This window comes from Mus pahari, chromosome 11 (genome assembly GCF_900095145.1).
Source record: "Mus pahari chromosome 11, PAHARI_EIJ_v1.1, whole genome shotgun sequence".
In the NCBI taxonomy this organism is placed as follows: Eukaryota; Metazoa; Chordata; class Mammalia; order Rodentia; family Muridae; genus Mus; species Mus pahari.
The window spans coordinates 13,081,897-13,106,425 of record NC_034600.1 but is presented as its reverse complement, the minus strand read 5'-3'; the positions used below and the strand labels follow the sequence as shown (position 1 = coordinate 13,106,425).

The following is a 24,529-nucleotide window of genomic DNA, read 5'->3' as shown; positions in this document are numbered from 1 at the left end:
TAGTGTGATTGTATTGAATGAACCAATGCTAGTGTGATTGTATTGAATGAACCAATGCTAGTGTGATTGTATTGAATGAACCAATGCTAGTGTGATTGTATTGAATGAACCAATGTTAGTGTGAATGTATTGAATGAACCAATGTTAGTGTGAATGTATTGAATGAACCAATGTTAGTGTGATTGTATTGAATGAACCAATGTTAGTGTGATTGTATTGAATGAACCAATGTTAGTGTGATTGTATTGCAACAAAACAGTGATACTTTATTGGGGTGAATCATACACTTTTCTCTGACGGTCAAACTCAAGTACTTTATATTTAAACTAAATACAAGCAAAAGTTGATCTGATACAAAACAAAAGTACCTTCAATATAATACCTGTTAAAAGTATTCTTTCTAATATTTTGCAATTAGAAACAATTTTTTTTGTCATTTTAATTAATAAAAACTAATTATATGTATATAACTCTTTATAAATGATAAGGTCTGCTTATTCTGCTGTGAACCTTTCAAGATTATCTGAAAATGAAATACATTGGGGATCTAGAAAGTATTTAGATTTCCTAACATAGAACTATAATTAAAAGTGATGATGTCTTGTGACTCCTTGAATATATTTCTCTGCAAACATTGAAAGGTACAGATGTCTCTGCCACAGAGTTTTGATGATTTTAATTCAAATAGCAACTGGCTTTAGATCTGAGGATGGAAAACTTTTTCCTCAAACCTCATTAAAGTGAGTAATTACAAGTCCAGCTGAATGAAATTTGCTCAGCTGCTGTGACTCCTGGACATGCAGAGTACTTGGCCAGCATCCACACTTTGGAGGGGGGCCCAGAAAGGAATGTCTGGACATGCTCGCAGGTCATGGGGTCATCTTCCATAAAAGTGGGCTTGCTAGCGTTTGTCAATAGCAGTGGACACAATGAGCAGGGATGCAGTGTGCTTTCTCTAACTTGCTTTTACCAGTCTACTGGAAGCTTGTCGTTGTGAGAATTTAGCAGAGTCTGCTTGCCTTCTCTTCACCCTTCCCACCATTCTTTCTGTGTTGACAGGGTAGAAACGGAAAGATTTGTTGTGTATTTTGGGTAAGTGTGCAGAATAACGGCGTGGTTTGAAGGCTAAGTCTCTTGTCCTGTGCATGATGGTTTTCTGATGAATTGCCCTTCTGCATGAGCGATGCACTGCTTGAGCAATGTGGCCTGTCCACCTTGTTGTGCATGTCGGTTTGCGATCCCATTCTCTAGTAACAATGGGAGCTATATGAATGCCTTGGGATTTGGGGACTCAGTTTTGCACCATGGCTGTGTTTAGAATATTTAATAAACACTAAACAATTGACTGTTATCACATGTTTTGAAGAGTTTTAAATTTTAACTTTCCATAGAGTTTACATTGGAGAATAATTGCTGTGGTTTAGAGGTGAAATATTTTATGAATCCTGTATTTTGCTTAACAGAGAAAATGGCATCTGTAGCGTTTCTGGGTGTATCTTTGTACTTCCTTCCGTGTTTGTGTTTCATAGAGATTTTTTCAGAGTCTACATTATACATGATAGCATACTTTACAAAGTCTAAAAATAACTTCACTTATTTAATGTTTAAACTGAATTTGCATACTCTGCTTCTCATCCAGTTTTCATGTCTTTGGCTTATGTGGACACCGGAGATTTTAAGGAATGAGGATATTTATAGAAATGAAATAGAGTCATTGACCACACAACAAATAATTGCTCTGGTGTTCGGATTACTTCCTCTGTGGTCACTAGCGTGTGCCATGTTGGCTGTTGTTCATGTCCTCGCCACACAGAAACCACAGGCCTGTGTCCAGGTCTCTGGTGGCTGTGTTTTCACTGTGTCTCGGGATTCAGATCATGACCGTATTCTTTGTTCCCTGAGAAGTCATACTTGGAGAACTTTAATCCAGTTTGCGTGACTAAACTTCCTAAGGCCCCACTCTAGATCCACAGCCTGCAGTCTCTTTAATCATCCTAATTATACTTATGCACAAATACCTGAAATTATAAAATGTTTTATCTATCCATTTCTCTATTTGTTAACAGACACAATTACACACTTCCACACACATGCACTTGTGTGTGCACGCACACACACACACACACACACACACACACACTTGTTGTTATTGCATATCAGCATCTCAGATTCACTTTATTTCTTTCATTCTATTTTACATTTTTTTCCCTGAAAAATAGTTGAGGTTACAACTGAGACATATAGAAAGCACTTGAAAGCAAAAGGTATTTACAAAAGCCAGATCATAATTGTGTTTACTTATTTAGTTTTGCCTATTTGTGGTTTGTATTTACCCACTTAATATATTACTTAATTAATATAACTGTAAATTTAAGGAGACTTAAATATAACATTGAGAACATATGTATCAGAGAAGCACAACACCCAGCAGCTATCAAGTTGTTTCAATATGTTTTCTACTAATTACAAACTATAATTTTCTAAAATGGTAATAAAATGTGATAGGATTTGATACTTCATATGAATTTCTCTATTATTTATGTACCTATGAAATCTAGTTAAATAAAAAGGATATAATGAATTCAGAAATCCTTCAGTAAGTGCTATCAATGAAAAACAGTTTTAGTATGAAGTGATTTTAATACATGTAAATTTGTTTTAAGGTATAAACCTTATTTGCTTTTTTAATTACTTGGAAGAATTTAAAATACTGCTGGTGATTTTTTTTTTTTAAAAGAAAACCTGAAAAAAAAATCTTGAAAATTTCAGAGTAACCGAGTGTGTTTTCCCTCTCACTTTCAGTGTGAGCGTGGACAGTGACGTCCTGAAATCGGGCTATACTAGCCGAGACTTGATTATTTTGGAAAATGATGACCCTGGAGGCATTTTTGAATTTTCTTATGATTCTAGAGGACCCTATGTTATAAAAGTAAGTCTGAAACTTCTCTCTGGATTCATAACTTCAGAAAAATGTTATAGAAGAAATTGACCTCTTGTGGGTTTTGTTTTTAAAGGAAGGAGATGCCGTGGAGCTCCGGATTACTCGGTCCAGGGGGTCGCTTGTTAAACAGTTTCTCCGTTTTCACGTGGAACCCCGAGAGAGCAATGAATTCTATGGAAACATGGGGGTGCTAGAATTCACCCCAGGAGAATGGGAAGTAGTGATCACCCTCCTCACCAGACTGGATGGCACGCCAGAGGTACCTTGTGCCAAGTCCTTGTGAAAGGTTGACAGTATCAGGATATTGAGAATAGAAATATTTTGAACATTGACAGAAAGACCTAAGAAAGAATTAGGTACTTGTGTTTAGAAAATCAGAATACAATTCATTCAAATTATAAGAGTGTATTCTTGACCTCAAGCAAGGACTAGCAAACCCTGAGCAGCTTGGTTGGCTTCTGTGCTCCGGGCTTCTGTGCCAGCCCAGCTTTCTCCACTTACGATACATTTTATTCTGCATGGTCTATACTCACTGAACTCTTACTGGTGTGGTTTGGAGTTAAAGCTCTGCTACGAAATTATTTTTCAGAAAGAAATTAATTTGCTTTATAATAGAAGAATCAGATGTACTTCCAATATATTTATACTGTAATTCATATGCATCTTTCAAATTAATTTTATTTTTTATTCTTGCTCATTTAAATGAATATTCAATTACCAATGAAAAGGCCTTGAATTTTTATTAGCTTAAAATAGTATGGATATATATATATATATATATATATATATATATATATATATAGTAAAGTAATATCTCCTGTCTTTCAGTGAGTTGGCAAGTAGTTTTAAAAATTAGGAATAATATAAGCTCTCTTGTCTTTTCCATGTGATGTTTGATGCTGAGAAGTTAAACATGGTAGCATTGTCAGTCACATACACATTTTATTTGCAATGAAAACTTCAACTTTACATCTTTGCCTAATTCGGCATGCCTTTTGTAGTTGGACGAGCATTTCTGGGTGGTCCTCAGCAGCCATGGTGAGAGAGAGAGCAAGCTGGGCAGTGCTACACTTGTCAACATAACGATTCTCAAAAACGACTATCCTCATGGGCTTATAGAATTTGTTTCCGATGGTTTGACTGCATCGATAAAAGAGAGCAAAGGGGAGGATGTCTATCATGGTAAATTATTCTGCTTGCTACATTTTATTCTGTTCTCTGAAGAGGACATTAATCTCTTTTCTGCTTAATTTTAAAGAATTATTTTTATGTATGTGTATATTTGTGTGTGCCTGTGGATATCTGTGTGCACCATATGTATGTACGGCCTATGGAGGCCAAAAGCTGTTGGATCCCCTGAAGTTGACATTAGTGGTGGTAAGCCACCTAATTACATGTTGGAATCGAACCCAGGTCCTCTGGAAGAGCAGTAAGTGCTCTTAACCCGCTGTCCCATCTCACCACCCCTTAGATCATTTCTTTTGTAGCTATTGTCAGTTTTTCATTTTGCCTCAGAAATTGCATGCACCTTAGAAACTCCTCTTTTAAAACTCATATTTAGGCTTGCTGTTCTCATGTTTTCCATAGCATTGGGGTGACAGTGAAGAGCTTAGTTACAGTTTGCTTTTAGCTAATGCAGTGTAAACTCAGACACTCAGGAAGGAATCAAGTCAGTCAGATGGAGAGCACACTACAGCTAAGGGTCACTATTGGGAAACCACTGCAGTGCCGGGGGATGATAATTCTTTTGTTTTTAAAGCACTGTCTGGGTAGTAAGATGACTTTGCTTGTAAAGTACAAGGCAGCCTTCCAGCAAATGACATTGGTGAATTTGCTTGTAGGACTTTATAATAGTTGGACATAACTGATTCTAATTCCATTCCTATGCCATGATTCTTAATGTCCCAGAGTGCAATGGAAAAGATTGAGCAGGTTAAACACACACACACACACACACACACACACACACACACACGCACACACACACACCACATCAACCTCGGAGTATATGCTAAGCAAGTATTGATGAAGAGGGGTTTGATTTCTGCTTATTTTGCTTGTTCATCCTATGTTCCTGTGTATGTCTCTCAGCTGTTTATGGCGTAATACGAACTCGAGGCAACTTTGGTGCTGTTAATGTATCATGGATGGTTAGTCCAGACTTTACGCAAGATGTATTTCCTGTGCAAGGAACTGTTTGTTTTGGAGACCAAGAATTTTTTAAAAACATCACTGTCTACTCCCTCGTAGATGAAGTAAGTGCTGCTTATGTAGTTTCCTGCCTGGCTTGTCGTAAGCATCGAATCACACCGTTTTGGTGTTATTTGCTAGATTTATCTTTTGTGGTGCTGATGGTCAAACTCTATGTCATGCAAGTGGTCTACATTTACAGCTTATTCATTCCTTTTCATTAAATAATTAAATACCTGGCGATACATTTTGTGCTGATGTTGTTTGTTAAAGAGGTTTAGCATGACTGGCTGGTTATAAAGCAAGATAGCTATTTAGGGGTGTCTTAAAGGCTTTTCTTTTCTTTTTTTTTTTTTTTTTTTTTGTGGTTTTTTAAGACAGGGTTTCTCTGTGTAGCCCTGGCTGTCCTGGAACTCATTTTGTAGAACAGGCTGGCCTCAAACTCAGAAATCCGCCTGTCTCTGCCTCCCAAGTGCTGGGATTAAAAGTGTGCGCCACCACGCCCGGCCTTAAAGGCATTTCTAAAATTCTTACAATTGACACTGGTCAGTAACCCATTATATATCAAAAATCATGATTCAGAGTTTTGGGAGACATTTAGCAACTTACCCGCGTTTGGCAATTTGAGGAGCAGCTGTCTTCTGGGTATGTCGTGCATTTCAATATCAGGTCACTAAGCACTGGTGTCACCAGCCTATCAGGAAAGATAAAGAACTTTGCTAAGGTGGAGAGTGGATCTTTCTCGGGGCAAAGCAGTGAAACTTGTCCCTTTCCCTCAGAACTGGCCCCCAGCAAACAAACCCATCACTTTTTCTTCCCCGTTTTGTGTTGAGGAGAAGACTAAGTCACACCGACAGTGAGAAAGAAAAATAGTAACCATCTGGGTGTGTAAGGGTCAGAGAAAGGGAAATCTCATCTTTTGGAAGACATGGGAGTGAGGATGTCTTTGGATCTCCTCAGGAACCTTCCAGAAGGTTTTAAGACAGAGTTGGGGAGCTAATAGCCCAGCAACTGGTAGTTCTTTGTTTGGAAGGGTTCAGCTGTTACATTGCTTTTCTGGTCTGTTTTCTCCCTTACAATTAACTGGTTTTCCATTTTCTTATAGAAATAATATAAACCTCTGCGGCATGGCTAGGTTTTCCTTACTTAACTGAAAACATACCTACTCCCATTATACTTTATTGCCCCTCCTGAAATAAAATGGCTGCTGGAAGAACAGTATTGAAATGATTTTAGGGCAATCGGAGTTTTATGGGAAAACTTTTAAAGAAAATGAGAGGAAAATGAATATGAGCACTAATAACTGAGCTTTCAAAAACAAATAATAGGCATGCATAATGTAATTAGATGCATGATTCACTTGATTTAAAGTGTGTACCATTTTGCCAAAGATTCCAGAGGAGATGGAAGAATTCACCATTATCCTACTTAATGCCACTGGAGGAGCTCAAACAGGAATCAGGACAACTGCCTCCCTGAGAATTCTAAGGAACGATGACCCCATTTATTTTGCAGGTGATATTGCTATGTTGTTTGAGTGAGTTTACATCAGTCTTAAATAATATATATGTTTTAAGACAATTTTATTTGTATGTATGTTTTTTCAAGCATGTGTGCATGTGTACCACGTGAATGCCGTGTGCCTGTGGAGGTCACAGGAGACAATGGATCCCTGCAACGGGAGTCAGGATGGCTGTGACCTGTCATGTGGGTCTGGGGGTTCAAACGTGGCTCCTCTGTAAGAGCGACAAGTACTCTAACCTGCTGATCCATCTCTCCAGCCCCCATACATAGGTTTAAGAAGAATTATTAACTTAACATTTTCTATAGTGTAATCAATTTGTTTAAGTATAATTTTATGATTCATTTGATAATTTGTGTTCTGTTTGAGTTTAAACATTTTTATTTTTAGGACCTTCTGAAACAAAACAAGAAAGGGCAATTGGCAGCTGGCTACTTGCGTTGCATCCCCCAGCATGCCTTGCTTTGGGTAGACAAGAGGAACTTGTCTGGGAAGTCATTTGCTAACAGAGTCTGATGGGCTTGGGCCTTGCTGCTCTTTCTAAGAGTGGTCACTTGTTACAGTAGCTGATGGTTAATCGACATATTAATTAAGAATCCTCCCTTTTTGTCATTTTACTTCTTTCCTTACACCTGTCTTTTGCTCCTGAAGCATCTTTTAGTTTTGTTTATGAGACTTAATCAAATGTTTAGTTTCAAAGAAATTTTAATTCTTTGAAATCTCTTTTGTATAAGATGTACATAGATGAAGTTTAACATATAGTAGCATCCTGAGCCTCTATTTACACCATTTTTAACCTTCAGGTAATATGTAGTTAATGAATTAGTCTTATGCTTGTCCTTTTTCTAACTACCATGTCAAAATGAAACAAGAGATTTTTATTCACGGAACTTACCATTAACATGAGGTATATATTAAGCTGCAGTTGGAAGAAGAAGGAAATCTTATATTTACAGATAGCTCAGTTGCCACAGACACTAGGAACTGTTGAGCATTCGGCAAGGAGGGCCACTGACTTGAGGCCTTCAGAGGGAGCTTGTATCAGGGGGAGCAGAGTAAACCCCGAGTCCAGGCTTTCCTTGTCAATGTCAGGCAGACACAGGAGTGATCTGAGAATACGCGCATAGACTGGAACAGGCTGAGGTATTTCTGTTCTGTGTGTACTTCAGAGCCTCGCGTTTTGAGGGTCCAAGAGGGTGAGACTGCCAACTTTACAGTTCTCAGAAATGGATCTGTTGATGTGGCCTGCACTGTTCAGTATGCTACCGTGGACGGAAAGGCTTCAGGAGAAGAGGGAGACTTCGTTCCTGTTGAGAAAGGAGAAACTCTTGTATTTGAAGTTGGAAGCAGAGAGCAGAGTATATCTGTGTATGTCAGTGATGATGGAGTTCCAGAAACAGATGAGCCTTTTTATATAATCCTGTTCAATTCAACGGGTAAGTAACTACTCTTCTGGCTGATGTGGTTTTCTGTTCTGGTAGGTAGCGGTGCTAGGTCGACCTTCTCGATAATCTGAGATTGCTCAGGAAGAAGCTGTGTACGGTTGCTTTCTTCACTGCCTGGATGAAGAAGATGGTCACTGAACCTTTCTGTGCAGTGTAAATGAAATCGCACTGGGATAAAATTCTGGGAAATCAACTTATAAGCAGAGAGGCGTTGGCTCCTGTTTCCAGGCCCTCCATGGCTATTTAGCTACATTGTTTTCATGCCTGAAAGGAAGCACAGCTTGGAAGTCAGGAAGCTAACAGCAGTGCAGACTGCCACCCCTGTCACCTTCCAGGTTTCTTTAGTTCTCCCAGTAATGCAGCAAAATTACCCTGCCTGGCAACTAGAATTACGCATTTCACTTAAAGGTAACGTTCCTCCAGTCTTCTGTGGTCTTTCTTTGACTCTCATGTTCCCAGCAAAGCCACAAGCCTGAATATGTCTCATTTGAGTTTGCCTGATGGTTCTTTTTTATTTGACACAGGTATTTTATCCTTGGCACTAACACCACAGCAGCAGTTCTGTGTTCTTCATACGTCCTCATAAGGATTTTGGATTGTCCCGTCATTATACTTGCTTTAGTTAAAGTGATGACCTACAAGCTTACTTCTTAGGGTCATTAATAAATGCTTGTGGCCAGTTAACATGAAATTATGTAGCTGTGTTATTACTCAAATTTTTTTTTCCAAATTTTCACTGATATTTTGTTATGGATAGCCCTGGGGCTAATTATATTTGATGTTTATTCAGTTCTCCTGTGTGTGATTGTGAACAAGGAATGAGTCAGCACTCAGGTGATTTCCTGTAAACCTGCTTCCCACCTTAATTTGTAAAATAAAGGAGAGTTGATGATTGGGCAGATAAATGGAAGGTGGAAGAGGGAAGGAGGAGAAAATGGAAGAGGGAGAGGATGCAGAAAAGGAACAAGAAGAAGAAAAGCAGAGCAGAAGCACATGGCTGGGAGAAACCGCAAGTTCTAGATGTGGAAGATGGTGGAAGATGGTGGTGTAGTTGTAGATCCGCCCAATCTAGGCGCACAGCATTTATTCATATTAACTGAGTTGTGTTTTCATTGCTGGGGCAAATTTGGTTGGAGATTTACCACAACAATATTTATTGGAATAAAATCATAATTTCTATTTAGTGACATGATTGCTTTTATAACCATCACTTAAGTTCGATCTATCCAGCACAGTGTCTTTGTCTTTGGACATGTCCTTCTTATTCTTCAAGCTTTTCTTCACTTTTTCTCGTAGCAAGGTGTTCCAACCTCACTGTGTAATTTTCCTGTCACAATCCTGAAATTATACAGTTCTTTTGGAAGCCCTGACTTTAAAAAAATTATTTAATAATTCGAGTCTAGTCGCTGGCTGTGGCTATTGCTATTTCTAGTGAACTAGTGAGGTTTTGCTATTTCTAGTGCCTTTCAATGTACGCCTACTGGGAGTATATATGCACATGCACAGTTACTTAGTGTGTGTGTATGTGTGTGTGTTCACCCGTGTACATGCATAGTTAGGCTTCCTCCTATAGCAGTCTGTTCATGTTTTGAGAGGCAGGGTCTTTCACTGAACCTCATTTGTGCAATTTCAACTGTGCTGACTGGCCCACCAACCCCTTGGATACAACTGCCTCTGGTCTCCTCGCCTCTGGTCTCCCCGCCTCTGGTCTCCTCTCCGGGGTTACAGATTCCCTTAGCTTTTACTCAGCGGCTGGAATCTGAATGCAGAGTACCCATGGGCTGGAAACCATACCTCATACACCAAGCTCTTTCCTCATGAAGCCAGCCCTAAAGCCTTTTTGTATCTGTAGTTGCATATTTCTTAAAATTTAAGTGAATAAAATGAAAACATGTTAAGAAATTTTGTTAAAATAAAACTTAGGTTTTTTAAAAAAAATGACTGACTCTTTCGTGTTTAATTTAGGTGACACGGTGGTTTATGAGTATGGGGTAGCTACAGTCATAATTGAAGCCAACGATGACCCAAATGGTGTTTTCTCTCTGGAGCCCATAGACAAAGCGGTGGAAGAGGGAAAGGCAAATGCGTTTTGGTAAGTGTATTTGGATAAGGAAAGTGAAAATTGGATTCAAGAAAATGAGATCACTAAGGGGGAAAAATGGAAGCACTATTCATCTATTCAGATATAAATGTAAATGGGTTAAATGGTAACTTTGTTTATGCCTTGCTATAATATTTTTCAGTAAGCAACTCTCCGTGACAACCATTCATCTGCAGGACAGAACTTGATCTCTTTGCCCTTCTCCCCCCATGTCTATCTTTTCAAGACTAGAGGATCTCAGTTATTCAGTCTCCAGGAACAATCTTCATAGAATCTGCAACTTGTGACTCCTTGTGCCTCGGATTTTTTTCTTCTGAAAAACATTGCCCATTACTATCAAGTTCTTTTTTTCACTCGGGCTTAGAATTTGCCATGCTGTTTGGCTTTGAAGAAGAGATTCTAAGATTTTTTTTTTTTTTTTGGTCTTGCTACGTTGTCTTTTTCATGGTTTCTCAGTGAGACTGGCTGGCTAATTTGGAGATAAATCGAAAATGTATACGTACAAGGGAGCACAGAGTGCTTTTGTTACAGTCATATTCACCACGTACACGTTTCGTAAAAACACTTTTGTTCCATTTTCACGCAGGATTTTACGGCACCGAGGACACTTTGGCAATGTTTCTGTGGCTTGGCAGCTGTTCCAGAATGCTTCTCTGCGGCCTGGACAAGAGTTCTCTGAAACATCAGGGACTGTTAACTTCACAGATGGAGAAGGAGCAAAACCAGTAATTCTCCGAGCTTTCCCAGATAGGATTCCTGAATTCAATGAATTTTATATTCTAAGGCTTGTAAATATTTCAGGTATGAACCTTTTCCATCTCTTATGTTAACATCAAAACTTTATAGATTTTACTTAAATAGAATTGTGTACAAAACCAAGTTGCCAGTGAGGTTAAGTGTATTATTATTGTCTGATTTTAATGTCAAAGTACCTTCTTGGTAGAAGATTTTTTTTGTTGGTGGTGTTTTTTGTTTGTTGGTTTTGTTTTTGTCTTGTTTTGTTCTGGTTTTGTAGGGCTGAGAGTAAAACTCTAAGCCTGTATACATTAGGAAGTGCTCTACCATTGAGGTACATCCTAGCCCTTTTTTGTTGACCATTTTGATACATCAGGATGTCTTTGGTGATGTAAAGGTTGTCTTGGAAATACGACCCAGAGAGTTCACTGTTAATGTGCCACCAGGGATGAAATTTTGTTTCAGTTTATTGAAATGTGATCTCATTGTACAGCTCAGGCTAACCTTACATCTGGACCCTACTGCCTACATCTCTAGAGTGCTGTGGTTATAGGCATATGGCACTGTATCTGACTTAGTTTTTCTTGTTTATGTATTTATCAGTCTTAGGGATAGAATCTTGGACTCTGTGTTAATCATGTGTTAACTTAGTTTTTCTTGTTTATTCATTGGTCTTAGGCATAGAACCTTGCTTGGACTTTCTGTTAATCACATGCTCTACCATTTATCTATGCCCTCAGCCAAAAAATATTTTTGGCATGGTTCATTTTATGGTCTTTGGAAAACTCCATTTTACAGATGGAGGCTTCCTCTTTCTCACCATTTTCAGCTTAAGCATAAAATGCTTTTATTGGTAGGGGCTTGACTGATTATTAATATGGATATGTTAATTGATGTTATTTGCTTGCATTGCCCCTCAAATGTGGTGAAAACAACATGATGATGCCATTATTTTACTGATAATGAATAAATTATTTGACTAGAAATTTCTCTGTAAAACATACTGCCTTTTTTTTTTCTTAGACTAAAAAGTCTTTAGCTTCTGGCTTTTAAAATATTCTGAATTTCCTCATTACAGGTCCTGGAGGTCAACTAGCAGAAGCCAACCTTCAGGTGACAGTCATGATTCCGTTCAATGATGATCCGTTTGGAATCTTCATCTTAGCTCCAGAGTGTCTGGAGAGAGAAGTGGCTGAGGATGTCCTCTCAGAAGCCGACATGTCTTACATTACCAGCTTCACCATTTTGAGACAACAGGGTGTCTTTGGTGATGTACGGGTTGGCTGGGAAGTCCTGTCCAGAGAGTTCACTGCTGGCCTTCCGCCAATGAGTGACTTTCTGCTGCTAGGAAGTTTTCCAAGCACTGTGCTTTTGCAACCACATATGCGACGTCACCACAGCGGAACAGATGTCCTGTACTTCAGTGGACTAGAGGGTGCATTTGGGACTGTTGATCCCAAGTATCAGCCGTCCAGGAATAACACAATCGCCAATTTTACGTTTTCAGCTTGGGTAATGCCTAATGCCAACACAAATGGATTTCTCATAGCAAAGGATGACTGTCATGGTAGCATCTACTATGGAGTAAAAATCCAAACCAATGAAACCCACGTGACCCTTTCCCTTCATTATAAAACTTTTGGATCAAATGTTACATATATTGCCAAGAGCACTGTCATGAAATATTTAGAGGAAGGTGTTTGGCTTCATGTTTTAATCATCTTAGATGATGGCATAATTGAATTCTATCTGGACGGAAAGGCAATGCCCAGAGGCATAAAGAGTCTGAAAGGAGAAGCTATTACTGACGGTGAGTGTCTGCATTGTGACTAGCACACTGAATAGGAAAGAGTCTCAACTCTCCAATTAAAAAGTTTGAGTTTTTTGAAAGAATGAGCTAGCAAATATTTTGAAACTTGACTTTATGTTTTCTCTAGTAAATCCGTGTGCCTACCAAGACCAAAACAGTGTTAAGTTGAGTGTTTCAGAAACACCCAACTGGGGAAATCAGAGACAGGTTCTAGGTTAAAGATGTGCAAGCAAATCACTGCGAAACTTTGTGGGAAGAAAAGAAGCACTGGGAATTTCGTTTGTCTCTAGTTAGTGATCAGGAAGGAACTGTTTTTGTACAGGAATGAGCAAAGGTCTATATCTGGGAAACTCTTTCTCCTTCAATGTGTCTGGAGGTGAAGGGTAATGGAAAAAAAGACAGAAGAGCCATTAAGAGGAAATAGTAACGAAAAATGATTACAGGTACTATGTTATCAGCAGGTGAACCAGTGAATTCTGTGCCTTGCTTTGAAGGGATAATCTTGGTTGGCTTTTAGCCAGACCACACACCCTCTCTTAGGGTAACTCACTGTGGACTATGTGTACTTAGGAGTCTGAAGCAGGAGCATCACGAGCAACAATCCAACCTGGGCTATTTAGCAAGTTGTTGGCCAGAAGCAAAAATGAGATCCTGTCATAAAACACCAAAAACCAAAATAAAAACAAACCAACTGAACTATATATTGACAAAATCCTGAAAAGGACTCTGGAGGTGTAGTGATAGATAGCTGGACTGTATACTGTTACTGTCTTTAAAAGTGCTTCATGCTTGAATGTAGTGTTTCTAAGAACTACTGGTTTCTATGTTCAGTTAGGTTTGGACAAAATGATATATTTGGCCTGTAGAAACCACTACTCCCTTAGAATCACCACTTTAGTTAACTCGAGATGAGTTTTTAACACATCGAGCTTTCAAGTTCTCTATGAATAGTATTCAGTAGTTTTAAAATTGGAACAGAACCAACCCTTTCCATATTTAGTTCAGTAAGTAATTTTAAGGTGTCAGAGACACATATATACTCAACTAAATATACAGCACAGAAATACACATATGTGAATACATATATGTCTGAGTGTGATTATTTATTTTTCTGCCCATAAGTGATTTTGACAGACTGATATAAATTACTTATAAGTAACCATAATTTTAAAAAAGATTTATTTATTTATTTATTTAATGTATATGAGTACACTTTGCTATCTTCAGATACACCAGAAGAGGGCATCATGTCCCATTACAGATGGTTGTGAACCACCATGTGGTTTCTGGGAAATGAACTCAGGACCTCTGGAAGAACAGATAGTGCTCTTAACCACTGAGCCACCTCTCCAGCCCAGTAACCATCATTTAAATTTGAAGGCAGATCTTCCAGTGGAAGATCAGAAAATTCAGCAATTATTGTGCAGGTTCTTTTTTGTCATCATAGAAGATGATATTTATTTGATCACTTTTTAGTTATGCCTAAGTTTTCCTTATCAAACATCCAATTCAGCAAAATAGTCTTGCTTACAGAAACACACTTATAGGTTGTGATAGGAGATAGTGGCTGTCATAGCATCTAAACGCATGTCTAATTTCAGGTCCTGGGATCCTGAGAATTGGAGCAGGGATGGATGGCGGTGACAGATTCACAGGTTGGATGCAGGATGTGAGGACCTATGAGCGCAAACTGACTCCCGAAGAGATTTATGAACTTCATGCTGTGCCTGCAAGGAATGATTTACACCCGATTTCTGGGTATCTGGAGTTCAGACAAGGAGAAACTAACAAGTCATTCATTGTTGCTGCAAGAGATGACAGTGACGAGGAAGGAGAAGAATTATTCCTTCTTAAACTGGTCTCTGTGTCTGGTGGTGCTCAGATTTCTCAGGAAAATACTACTGCTCAGCTAAGAATACAGAAAAGTGACAATGCCAATGGCCTGTTTGGCTTTACTGGGGCTTGCATACCAGAGGTAAGTAAGGAGCTTGGAGAATTTCAAGGTAAATCATTCATTGTAGGTGGATTTGTCTGGGGTTGAACTAGCTTTTGAAGTATGTAGGAGCCATGTGTGCACATACAAGTCTCAGCTCCTGTTCCTGGTAGATTGTAGCTTGAGTCACCTTATTGAGGTGAGAGAAATAATAACAAAAAAGCAAGTAACTCTTAGTTATTAAACTTTAAAATTAATCACTCTAAAGAAGGAGTAATTATGAGTATTACCACCTCTAATTTGACTCATATTTTGAATACCATAATTCATATTGAAAGCCTGTATAAATAATTAAAAATGAAGCTTTATTTCAATATTCCTTTGTTTTGAGGAGGAACATTTTATAGGGTTCTCCTAATTTGGTTGTAATTGTTTCTTCCCAACAACATTCTTGGCTGACTCAATTCATTAGGCTGGTGTACTGGCCTTATCTCTTCTTCCTAAGCTTTCGAGCACACGTGACCATCTCTCCTGATTAGTAATAGGAGATCTTGGGAAACTGCCTCCCAGGTGTCGTGCATGACAGTAAACGCTCCGTGTCCAGAAAAGGCTGCCAAGAGCCAAGAGAGCCTCCTGCTCTGCAGCTTGACACCAGGAGATCTGGGTGAACATATATGGGAATTGGGCGATTAAGCAAAACAGGATGAGTAAAACTTGAAAAAAGTTACCTGTGTCAAAGAGTTTGTTGTAGCTTCAATTGGAGATCTCTGGAATTTTATGTCGTCCCCTTAGTTTATGTGACAACCACAAGACAAAAGATCTTCAGCAATTTTTTTTTTTTTGTGAACTTGAGACATATCACATACGTTGATAATGATTTTAATCTGCTCTTTCACATTTATTATTTTTGTATGTGTATGGGTGTACATGTGCCATGCTGTGTCTCTGGAGGTCAGAGGATAACTTATGGGAATCAATTTTTCTCTTCTGCCAATTGGATCTCAGGGATCAAGCTCAGGACATCGAGCTTGGTGGCAAATATCTTAAGTTTTGAAGGTCTCAAACCACAAATACATGTTTTTTAAATATTTTGTGCCATGAGGTGAGATGGTCTTGCAGAGGACCCATGTTTGACTCAAAACCTGTAGCTCCCGCTCCATGCTGCTGAAGTCTGTACTCACACATGCAGGTGCATGTTCTCATTCACTCTTGCACTAACCATGAGATTCACAAATGTGGTGGTGGGCTATGACAATTTTTCAGTGGTTAGAGTGCTTGTCCTTATCCCACAGAAAACGAGGTAGGTGTGATGGCCACCTGAAGTCCAGGAATCCAGATGAATGGATACCTAGGGCAAACTTGAGCGCAGTAGTCTGTGAGCCCTGGGTTCTGCAGCCACCCTGTGTCAACAAATCAAATGGAGAGGTATTTCAGCAGAGACCCAACATGAACTTCAGGCCTTCACATGTGCATGCATAGTGGTGTGGCCACACATGTGGAAACTCAGATTCCTATAGGTACACCACATGCACATACACCTGCACACGTACACCACACGAACACACTGCTCACATGCGCATACAAACATACATGTCTGAGAGCCATGGTGGGTAAGTGAAGAAAGGTCCAGACACAATTTTGAATCATGAGCAGAAGTAGCTGCTGATCTCATGGACCACCATCTTTTTCTTGGGAAAAAGTGGTTGACAAGGATTGTTTGTGCAGACTTTGAAGTTTGGCACATATTTTCACAAAATGAGTTGTTGGTTATGAGAAAACAGATCACAGTTCTGGTTGGTAATAAGAAATTCATCTTTCACATGAAATAAATCTAAATTTTAGAAACTTTAATGAGGCAATGTGAGTTTGACTGTTTTCTAGTACTTGAGATGTTTGAGATAGTGTTGCCAGTGATCTATACCTGTGTGATTGTTTTGTATAATTGAATATGTCAACATGTAGATGATATGAAGAACTCAGTAAGCTAATAATATTCTAAATTATCATTGCATGAATAGGAGATTGATTCCTAGTGCATGGTGGGCAGAGGGTTAAAATGCAATACAATGTGCTTGTAGCTTTCACATGGAACTTTTCAAATTTTGGTGTAGTACTGCAGTACACATAATTATCCTAAAAGTCTCTGAAGTTGCCACTGTTTACCAGTTATGCGTGCAAGGCTGGATTTTCTTCTATATGACAGAGAGTCACAAACACAGTGGCTTACAAAAGGAGCTTTGAGCTCAGCTGTTTTCTGTTAAGCCATACTAGAAAGACATAAAAATAGAAAATGCTGCTCTGTCTTACTGTTTGTGCTTTAGAATATATAGTTATTACTCAAAATATTCACGGTTTGTGTTGACAGGCAGGCTTTATGGTTGCATTGCAGTAAGTTTTTAGTCATTACTTACTTCATTGTTATAGTGTAGTATGGTGGAGAACTTCAGACTTTACAAATGTGCACAGGAACTATTTAGACTTCTCAGTGATTTTATGAATGTGCAGGTTCCACAAATAAGAAGAGTGGAGAACTCTTTATTTACTCTATGCCTCTTATGACCTGGAATTTAATAGCTACTTGGTTTATTTTCAGAAATATTGAAAGTGACCATAATTACTTTTATGGGTTATTTATTTTTTTAATGTTTTCTCTTCTCATACATTCATTAACATGATACTGGATTATATAAGGTGATTTTCAAATATCTATATAATATACTCTCAACACATTAAACTCCTGTGCTTCCCCCCTTCCCCTCTGCACTCCTTTCAGAGAAGATTTAGATTTAATTCTGTATCCCCAGAACTCACTATGCTTGATTAGGTATGGTGTTATGACCATTGGCTTTTGAATATGGGAAATTCATGGGGACATTTTCCCTTTGTAAATCTTCCTGTCTATGCTTTAGTAGTTTGCAATAGTCATATGAATATATTTTTGGTACATATGAAGTGATATAATATTTCACAGCTGGAAAGTCAATCGGTTAGTGCACAAGTGTCTTAAGACCGCATGCTTCATGAGACACTTTCATGACATATGCTTTGCTCTCTCTTTATGTGGATGTTCACAAAAGTCTCTTCCAGATCCAGTTCACTTTCCTCAACCTGCCTTGCCTAGGTTGCTCTCATTACTGTGTTTGAGAGTCCATACCTCATATACCCGTACCCTTAGTTCTACCTTCTCCAGGAAGATTCTGATGATACATTAACGAGCCCAAGCCAACCAACCAACCAAGCAACCAACCAAGCAAAAAATAAAGAGAACCCAAAGTCCTTCAATTTCCAGTGCTGCTAATCCTGAAGACTAGCATAATTTTTTTGTTTTTTGTTTTTTGTTTTTTTCGAGACAGGGTTTCTCTGTATAGCCCTGGCTGTCCTGGAACTCACTTTGTAGACCAGGCTGGCCTCAAACTCAGAAATCCGCCTGCCTCTGCCTCCCAAGTGCTGGGATTAAAGGCGTGCGCCACCACCGCCCAGCATAATTTTTATACCTTATTTTATTTATCTTTTTAAATTATCTATAATCTTTTCTTTATAGTCCAGGTGTTATCCCCTTCCTGGTCTGCCCTCATCCCATTCCTCCTCCCCCTTCTCCAAGAGAATGCCCCCCCATGCCCACTCCACCCCACCAGACCTCTCCACATCCTGGGGCCTCAAGTCTCTGGAGAGTTAGGTGCATCTTCTCTCACTGACACCAGACCAGGCAGTCCTCTGCTAGATTTGTGTCGGGGGCCTCATACCAACTAGTGTCTGGTATCTGGTTGGTGGCTTAGTGCCTGAGAGATCTTGGTGGTCCAGTTTAGTTGAGACTGTTGGTCTTCCAATAGGGATGCCCTCCTCCTCAACTTCTGGCCTTTCCCTCATTAAACCACAGGGGCCCTCAACTTCAGTTCATTGGTTGGGTACAGGTATGTCTGTTTCAGTCAGCTGCTTGTTGGGCCTCTCAGAGGGCAGCCATGTTAGGCTCCTGTCTATAAGCTCATCATCAGTAGTAGTGTCAAGTCTTGGATCCTTTCTGGAGATGGATCCCAAGTTGGGCCAGTCACTGGACCTCCTTTCCCTCAGTCTCTTCTCCATTTTTGTTCCTGCAGTTCTTTTAGACAGGAACAATTGGGAGAGTTTTTGACTGTGGGATGGTAACCTCATCCCTGTTTATTCTTAACCCAGGTGTACTATGTCCCAGGAAATCACAGGTGCTTACTAAATTATGATAGGGTCAGTAACCATATGGGAGCTCTGATTGCTTGGCATGGAGGCAGGGTCTGAATTGCGTAGACTGCGGATCAGCACAGTACCCACCCATGTTATTATGTGCCTTCTCCCTGCTTGTTACAGCTTTGTGCAATTTTTATGTTATTTCTTCTTTAGCTTACATTATACAATTATGTACTCCATGTAACTAACTGATGAAATGATTCGCAATAATTCATAAAACTTGTTAGACTCATATCTTATAACTAATCCTTTGAATGATGTTCTTATACACTTGGCTTAAGAATCAATTTAGAAATGGATGGGGAAGATCATTGTAGAAAAAAGAATAGTGTCTTTCCTTAATTATTTTAAGCATGTACCATATTATATGAATAAATTCCTTTAGTATTGTACCAATATGATACAATCCTTCACAATACATTAGCTTAACATGAAACAGAATAAAAACCATAAGTGGATTTATAATTTTTTAGCTTTAAATTTCTGTTTCAACTAAAAAGTCTGATTTACATTTAACACAACTGCTGTTTCTGAGCAAACAGACTTGACTGCTGTGCTATTGATAACCCCTACTGCTGATCTTCCATGAAACTTCCATTGCTCTTCCTTATGAGTATTCAGCAAAATGCTGGCAAAGAATGCAGTGCTGTAGAAATTGCCCTGTGATTAAGAACATGTACTGCTCTTGCAGAGGACCTGAGTTTTGTTCCCAGCGTCCATATTAGGAAGATTACAGCTGCCCAGAATTCCTATCCCAGGGACATCCAGCACCCTCTCTTGCCTCCAAGGCACCTGAACTCTGGTTCACATACCTACGCACTTATACATACATGTAATTAAAATGAATTAAACATGTAAAACAAAAGAGGATATACAATATTGAGGAGCACTGTTTCTAGTGTGAAACTGAGTAAAGGTGGCTTCAAAGATTATGGCGGATCCATTTGCTGGCCTCAGTGTTTGTGTCAACTCTAAAGTCATTGTAGATAAATAAGATAATTAGGTAAACCTTTAGGTATATCTTTTCACCTCTTGATAGACTCCGGTGTCAGTAATTAGATTTTGTAGTTCATGGCTTTTCTAAATGTGTCAGAAATGTCAAATTCATGTTCCTAGGCAACCTGAATCAGGACGCCATTCCACCATCAGATGTCAGCTGGGGGTGAGGGCAAAAGCATAAACCTGAATTTAAAGTCTCTGTAGGTGATGTACACACACATAGAGGAGCTGTAGGTCATGTACACACACGTAGAGGAGCTGTAGGTCATGTACACACACGTAGAGGAGCTGTAGGTCATGTACACACACGTAGAGGAGCTGTAGGTCATGTACACACACTTCAGTGGATGCTGCTTTTTTATATAAAATATTTGTAAACATTAATAGTATATTTTTTTAGCCAAGCATCCTAGATGATTCATTCTTATGGACTCTTGACACTTAATGGAAACTTTAACTGAAAATTTCTAGGTATACATTGCTAAATACAGCACAAACCCATTGCATGTTTCTGTTTAAACCTCATATATGGCATATATATGAGCATACTTATATAGCATGTCAGGAGGCTACAGATTTGGTATTTTTACTACTTGAAGGTGTAATGTGGAAACAAAGCTTTATTCCAGTTCTGATCCCACCAGTCATGCTTTTTAAGTCTAAAAAGATCCTTCACACATTTCTTTCTTCTCTCTCTCTCTCTCTCTCTCTCTCTCTCTCTCTCTCTCTCTCTCTCTCTCTCCCCCTCTCTCCCTCTCTTTCTCTCTCCCTCCCTCTCTCTTTCTTTTCTTGCATTCTCTTCTTTTCTTTCACACATTTCTAAGTAAATCCTTGGATTTATTTACTCCCTGGCCTTGGCTGAAAGAAAGCATTGAATATTTACATATTCAAATAAATGGTTTCTTAGCTTAGATTGAACAAAAAATTCATCCTTACTAAAATTTGGAGCAATACCAAGGCAGACCTCAAGCCCAGGAGGTGCTGGCCCACACAAAGAGGACTCAGTCTCTCAGTCTCTCTCTCTCTCTCTCTCTCTCTCTCTCTCTCTCTCTCTCTCTCTCTCTCTCGTTTGTTTGTTTATTGTTTTATTTTGTTTCCTGTCTTTTGTTTGTTTTTGTCAGAGAAAGAGCATGATGTTGGATGGGTGGAGGATATAATGTGAGTGAAGATGGGGGAGGGGAAAGAATATGACCAAAATATATTGATTTAACAAATAATAAGTAAAACAAAATTTGGAGGACAAATTGGAGCACATCGGTTGTCATTGTGTTGAAAGTTGAAATGCACAAGAATCCTGCTTTTCAGTATATACATATTTCTTTATAAATTGAGGCCTTTTCACATAGCATTTGTCTGTTAATACATGGATGTCTCTATTTCTAAAGGATGAAATACTTGTATATAGTAATGTATAACTAGAATCTATGTATGGTTCCAGTTTAATTTCCATCCAAGTCCAGCAATTATTATGATAAGAAGGGTCCAGAAGGAGCTGATGAACACACAGTGAAGGGACTCAGAACAATGACCCTCGATCACTCTTTTCCTATCACACATTTGCTCAGGTAGATCCTGACAGTGCAGATGCCAAGCAGAGCCCCTAGAGGAAATCACACAGGGGGTCAGATGTGCACTTGGGTCTTTTTTGATGCTGAAGGTCGGAGGGTCTCGCCTATGAATCAGTCAGTTCTGTTTGCATGCTGGACGGCTTTCTGGAAGCCATCACAGTCACCAGGTCAGGTAGTGAGAACACTGAGCCTGCAGGAGAGACAGTAGCAGCAGATACTAGTGCAAAGAACACTATCACTGATGCTTCAGAAGCAAGATGGGGACTAACAGTGTACACAGTAAACATTTAAGGCATTCTAAAACAAATGGCCTGTGGTGTACTTACTGTTTTGCGAAGAAACTCAAGTTTACCTGTAAAAATGGTTCTAAGGTTACAGATTAATTGGTACCCTGAAGTGATACATGGACAGTTATTTAAAATCAGAAGAAGAACTGTAACACTAGAGATAAACTGTGGCTCACAACATGAATGTCTCCAGTAGATGTTTGAGGTGTGTGCATATCTTTCCATAGATTGTGGGAACAGTTTCCTGTGCTCATTATGTATCTTGTGAATGAACTCACATTGATAACCAAATGCAAACTTCAGTGTGTATTTAAGTTATTTTTTGTGAAGGGCTTTTTTTAAATTGAAAATCATTTTTCATACTATGTATTCTGATTGCGATTCTCCTCCCTCAACCTCCCTACTCACCCCACTTTATGCCCCCGCCCCCCCCACTCTATTTAGAAGACAGGCAAATAAAAAACAAACAAACTAGAATGAAAAGCAAAGCAAGAAAAAAAAAAAAAAGAAATATATACATACAGAGACACCCAGGCACTCAAGCAAAACCCATAAAAACACAAAATCTGTAATCTTAATATGGAAGCAAAAGATCAAAAGATTAGGGCTGGTGAGATGGCTCAGTGGGTAAGAGCACCCGACTGCTCTTCTGAAGGTCCGGAGTTCAAATCCCAGCAACCACATGGTGGCTCATAACCATCTGTAACAAGATCTGACGCCCTCTTCTGGAGTGTCTGAAGANGTAACAAGATCTGACGCCCTCTTCTGGAGTGTCTGAAGACAGCTACAGTGTACTTACATATAATAAATAAATAAAACTTAAAAAAAAAAAGATCAAAAGATTAAAAATACCCAAACAAAGCAATATGAGACAAAGCTCTACAAAAAATACCATTGCACTTGTTTTGTGTGTGCCATCTACTGCTGGGCATGGAGCCTACCCTCAAGTGTGTTTTGTATACCCAGTAAGACTCCATTAGAGAAAACTAATATTTGCTTTGTAAGCAGTCTGGAGCCAGATGAGGAGGAGTTCATGTCTACTTCCTCCTCTCAACACATTGAAACAATGTCATGGCATCAACACTATTTTATCTAGTGTAATTGGATGGCTTAGTTCCCTTTCTTCTATCTGAACTCACTTCTTGCATTGTCTCAGCCTGTCTTGATACATCACTTATCAAATTTTATGTATAGATACTCCTTGTATATTAGCTTTGATATCGTTTATCTCTTTACTTCCAAGTTTATTAGATTAATCCTGACCTATCTATACTTGTAAAATCATTCCATGGTTGTCAATTTGAAACATTGCTTTGATGTTTTAATAGCCAATTAAGTTGGTATATATTTAGAACTCATCTCTAATTCTTACAAGAATTCCTTGACAGTTTGATATAAAAGTCATAGAAAGCCTGCTTGAAATGTTGGCGCTTCCTGAGAGCAGGCTACTTCCTTTCTGCTGCTCTATTTAGAGGTGCCCGAGGACAGAGAGGCAGAGCTATAAACAACTTACTGGACAATTCATCTTAAGGTGGAGGGTGAATTGGCTTGAAGTGTGAAGGCCTACATACTCTTGAGCAATACTAGTGTTATAGCGTAATTACCAGGGATTTAGAAGAATAAAGACAACTAGGAGTAAGGCTACTTGAGAAAGAGGCATGGGAATCAGAGCTAAGTTTAAGAAAGACTTTTTTTCAAGTGATTCTCTGCAATCAGGAATTGATGTAGGTAATGGATTTGAATTCCTAGTTCTTCTTGCCAGCACCAACACTAAAAGGCCTAACGCGTGCCTGTTTTAACCAGTTGGGAACAAATATCATGTGGCCACATAGTATGTGAAGGTCTGACAGTAGGCACCATCTCACCCGAAGCAAATGCGTTTGATGGCTCGTGAAAGACTCAGGCAAGTTGCTATCTCAGACCTTGTCTTGTAGTGTTGGGATATTGTCCCAAGGATGTCCTATGTGCAGTGAGTGCTGTTATTAGCTTCTGTGTACTTGATACCTGGGATTAAAGCCCAGGAAGCAGGAACTTGGAATGAGACTGGCCCTAGCCCCACAGTCTTTCTGATTCACCATCTGAATCAGCTTCCAGCCTTCATCCTCCTCACACGACCACTTCCTACCCTGACTGGGTTTCTGGGAATAACTAGGCTGACAGAAGACAGACCTAGAACTTCACCCAACTCTTATCTGGTTGCTTCATCTTGTACCACATGGCCAGCAGACAAAAAACTGACATGTTGACTTTTGTGTGCCCTCTCCTGTGTACTTCAGAACCACATGAGTTCCTGCTGCTCCTTGAAATTTAGGATTTGTTGGAGAAAGTCCTGACAAGTCCAGTTGCTTTGAGAAATCTCTCCGCTATTACCTTCCAGTAGACACGTTCCCAGTCAGTTTTCTCCAGCCCTAACAGCAGCACCAAAGTGAATCTTATGTCATGGGAGGTACTTGCATTTCATTGCAGTTCTTTCCCTGTGAATTAGGTATCCAAATGTAAAAATGAAGTCAAACTGAGACCCTATTGAGAGGATGCAGATCTATTTAAAAGACTCCAGACTTCTTGGTTCATTTAGCTTTGACTCACTGTCAACCTATTTATATACTACCTTTTATTATATATTATTATATATAGTGCCATATATATATATATATATATATATATATATATATATATACACACACATACACATATTTACACAAACAGATGTTTATGCTTTCTAACTAGTGTGCATAATAAAAGCATTAAAAAGATACCAAGCAGAACACAAAATATCCTCT

General features: G+C 39.0%; 1 protein-coding gene across 1 annotated transcript in view; it reads left to right on the top strand.

Annotated features, from left to right (window-relative positions):
* Adgrv1 (adhesion G protein-coupled receptor V1) overlaps positions 1–24,529 on the top strand; it is a 510,986-nt gene that overhangs the window by 19,267 nt on the left and 467,190 nt on the right. The window contains exons 11-20 of the mRNA XM_021208450.2: positions 2,803–2,929; positions 3,015–3,200; positions 3,943–4,123; positions 5,033–5,196; positions 6,523–6,646; positions 7,823–8,089; positions 10,064–10,190; positions 10,786–11,000; positions 12,013–12,744; positions 14,346–14,719. Of these exons, the coding sequence (XP_021064109.1) occupies positions 2,803–2,929; positions 3,015–3,200; positions 3,943–4,123; positions 5,033–5,196; positions 6,523–6,646; positions 7,823–8,089; positions 10,064–10,190; positions 10,786–11,000; positions 12,013–12,744; positions 14,346–14,719 (2,497 nt within the window). The remainder of the gene's footprint in view (positions 1–2,802; positions 2,930–3,014; positions 3,201–3,942; positions 4,124–5,032; positions 5,197–6,522; positions 6,647–7,822; positions 8,090–10,063; positions 10,191–10,785; positions 11,001–12,012; positions 12,745–14,345; positions 14,720–24,529) is intronic.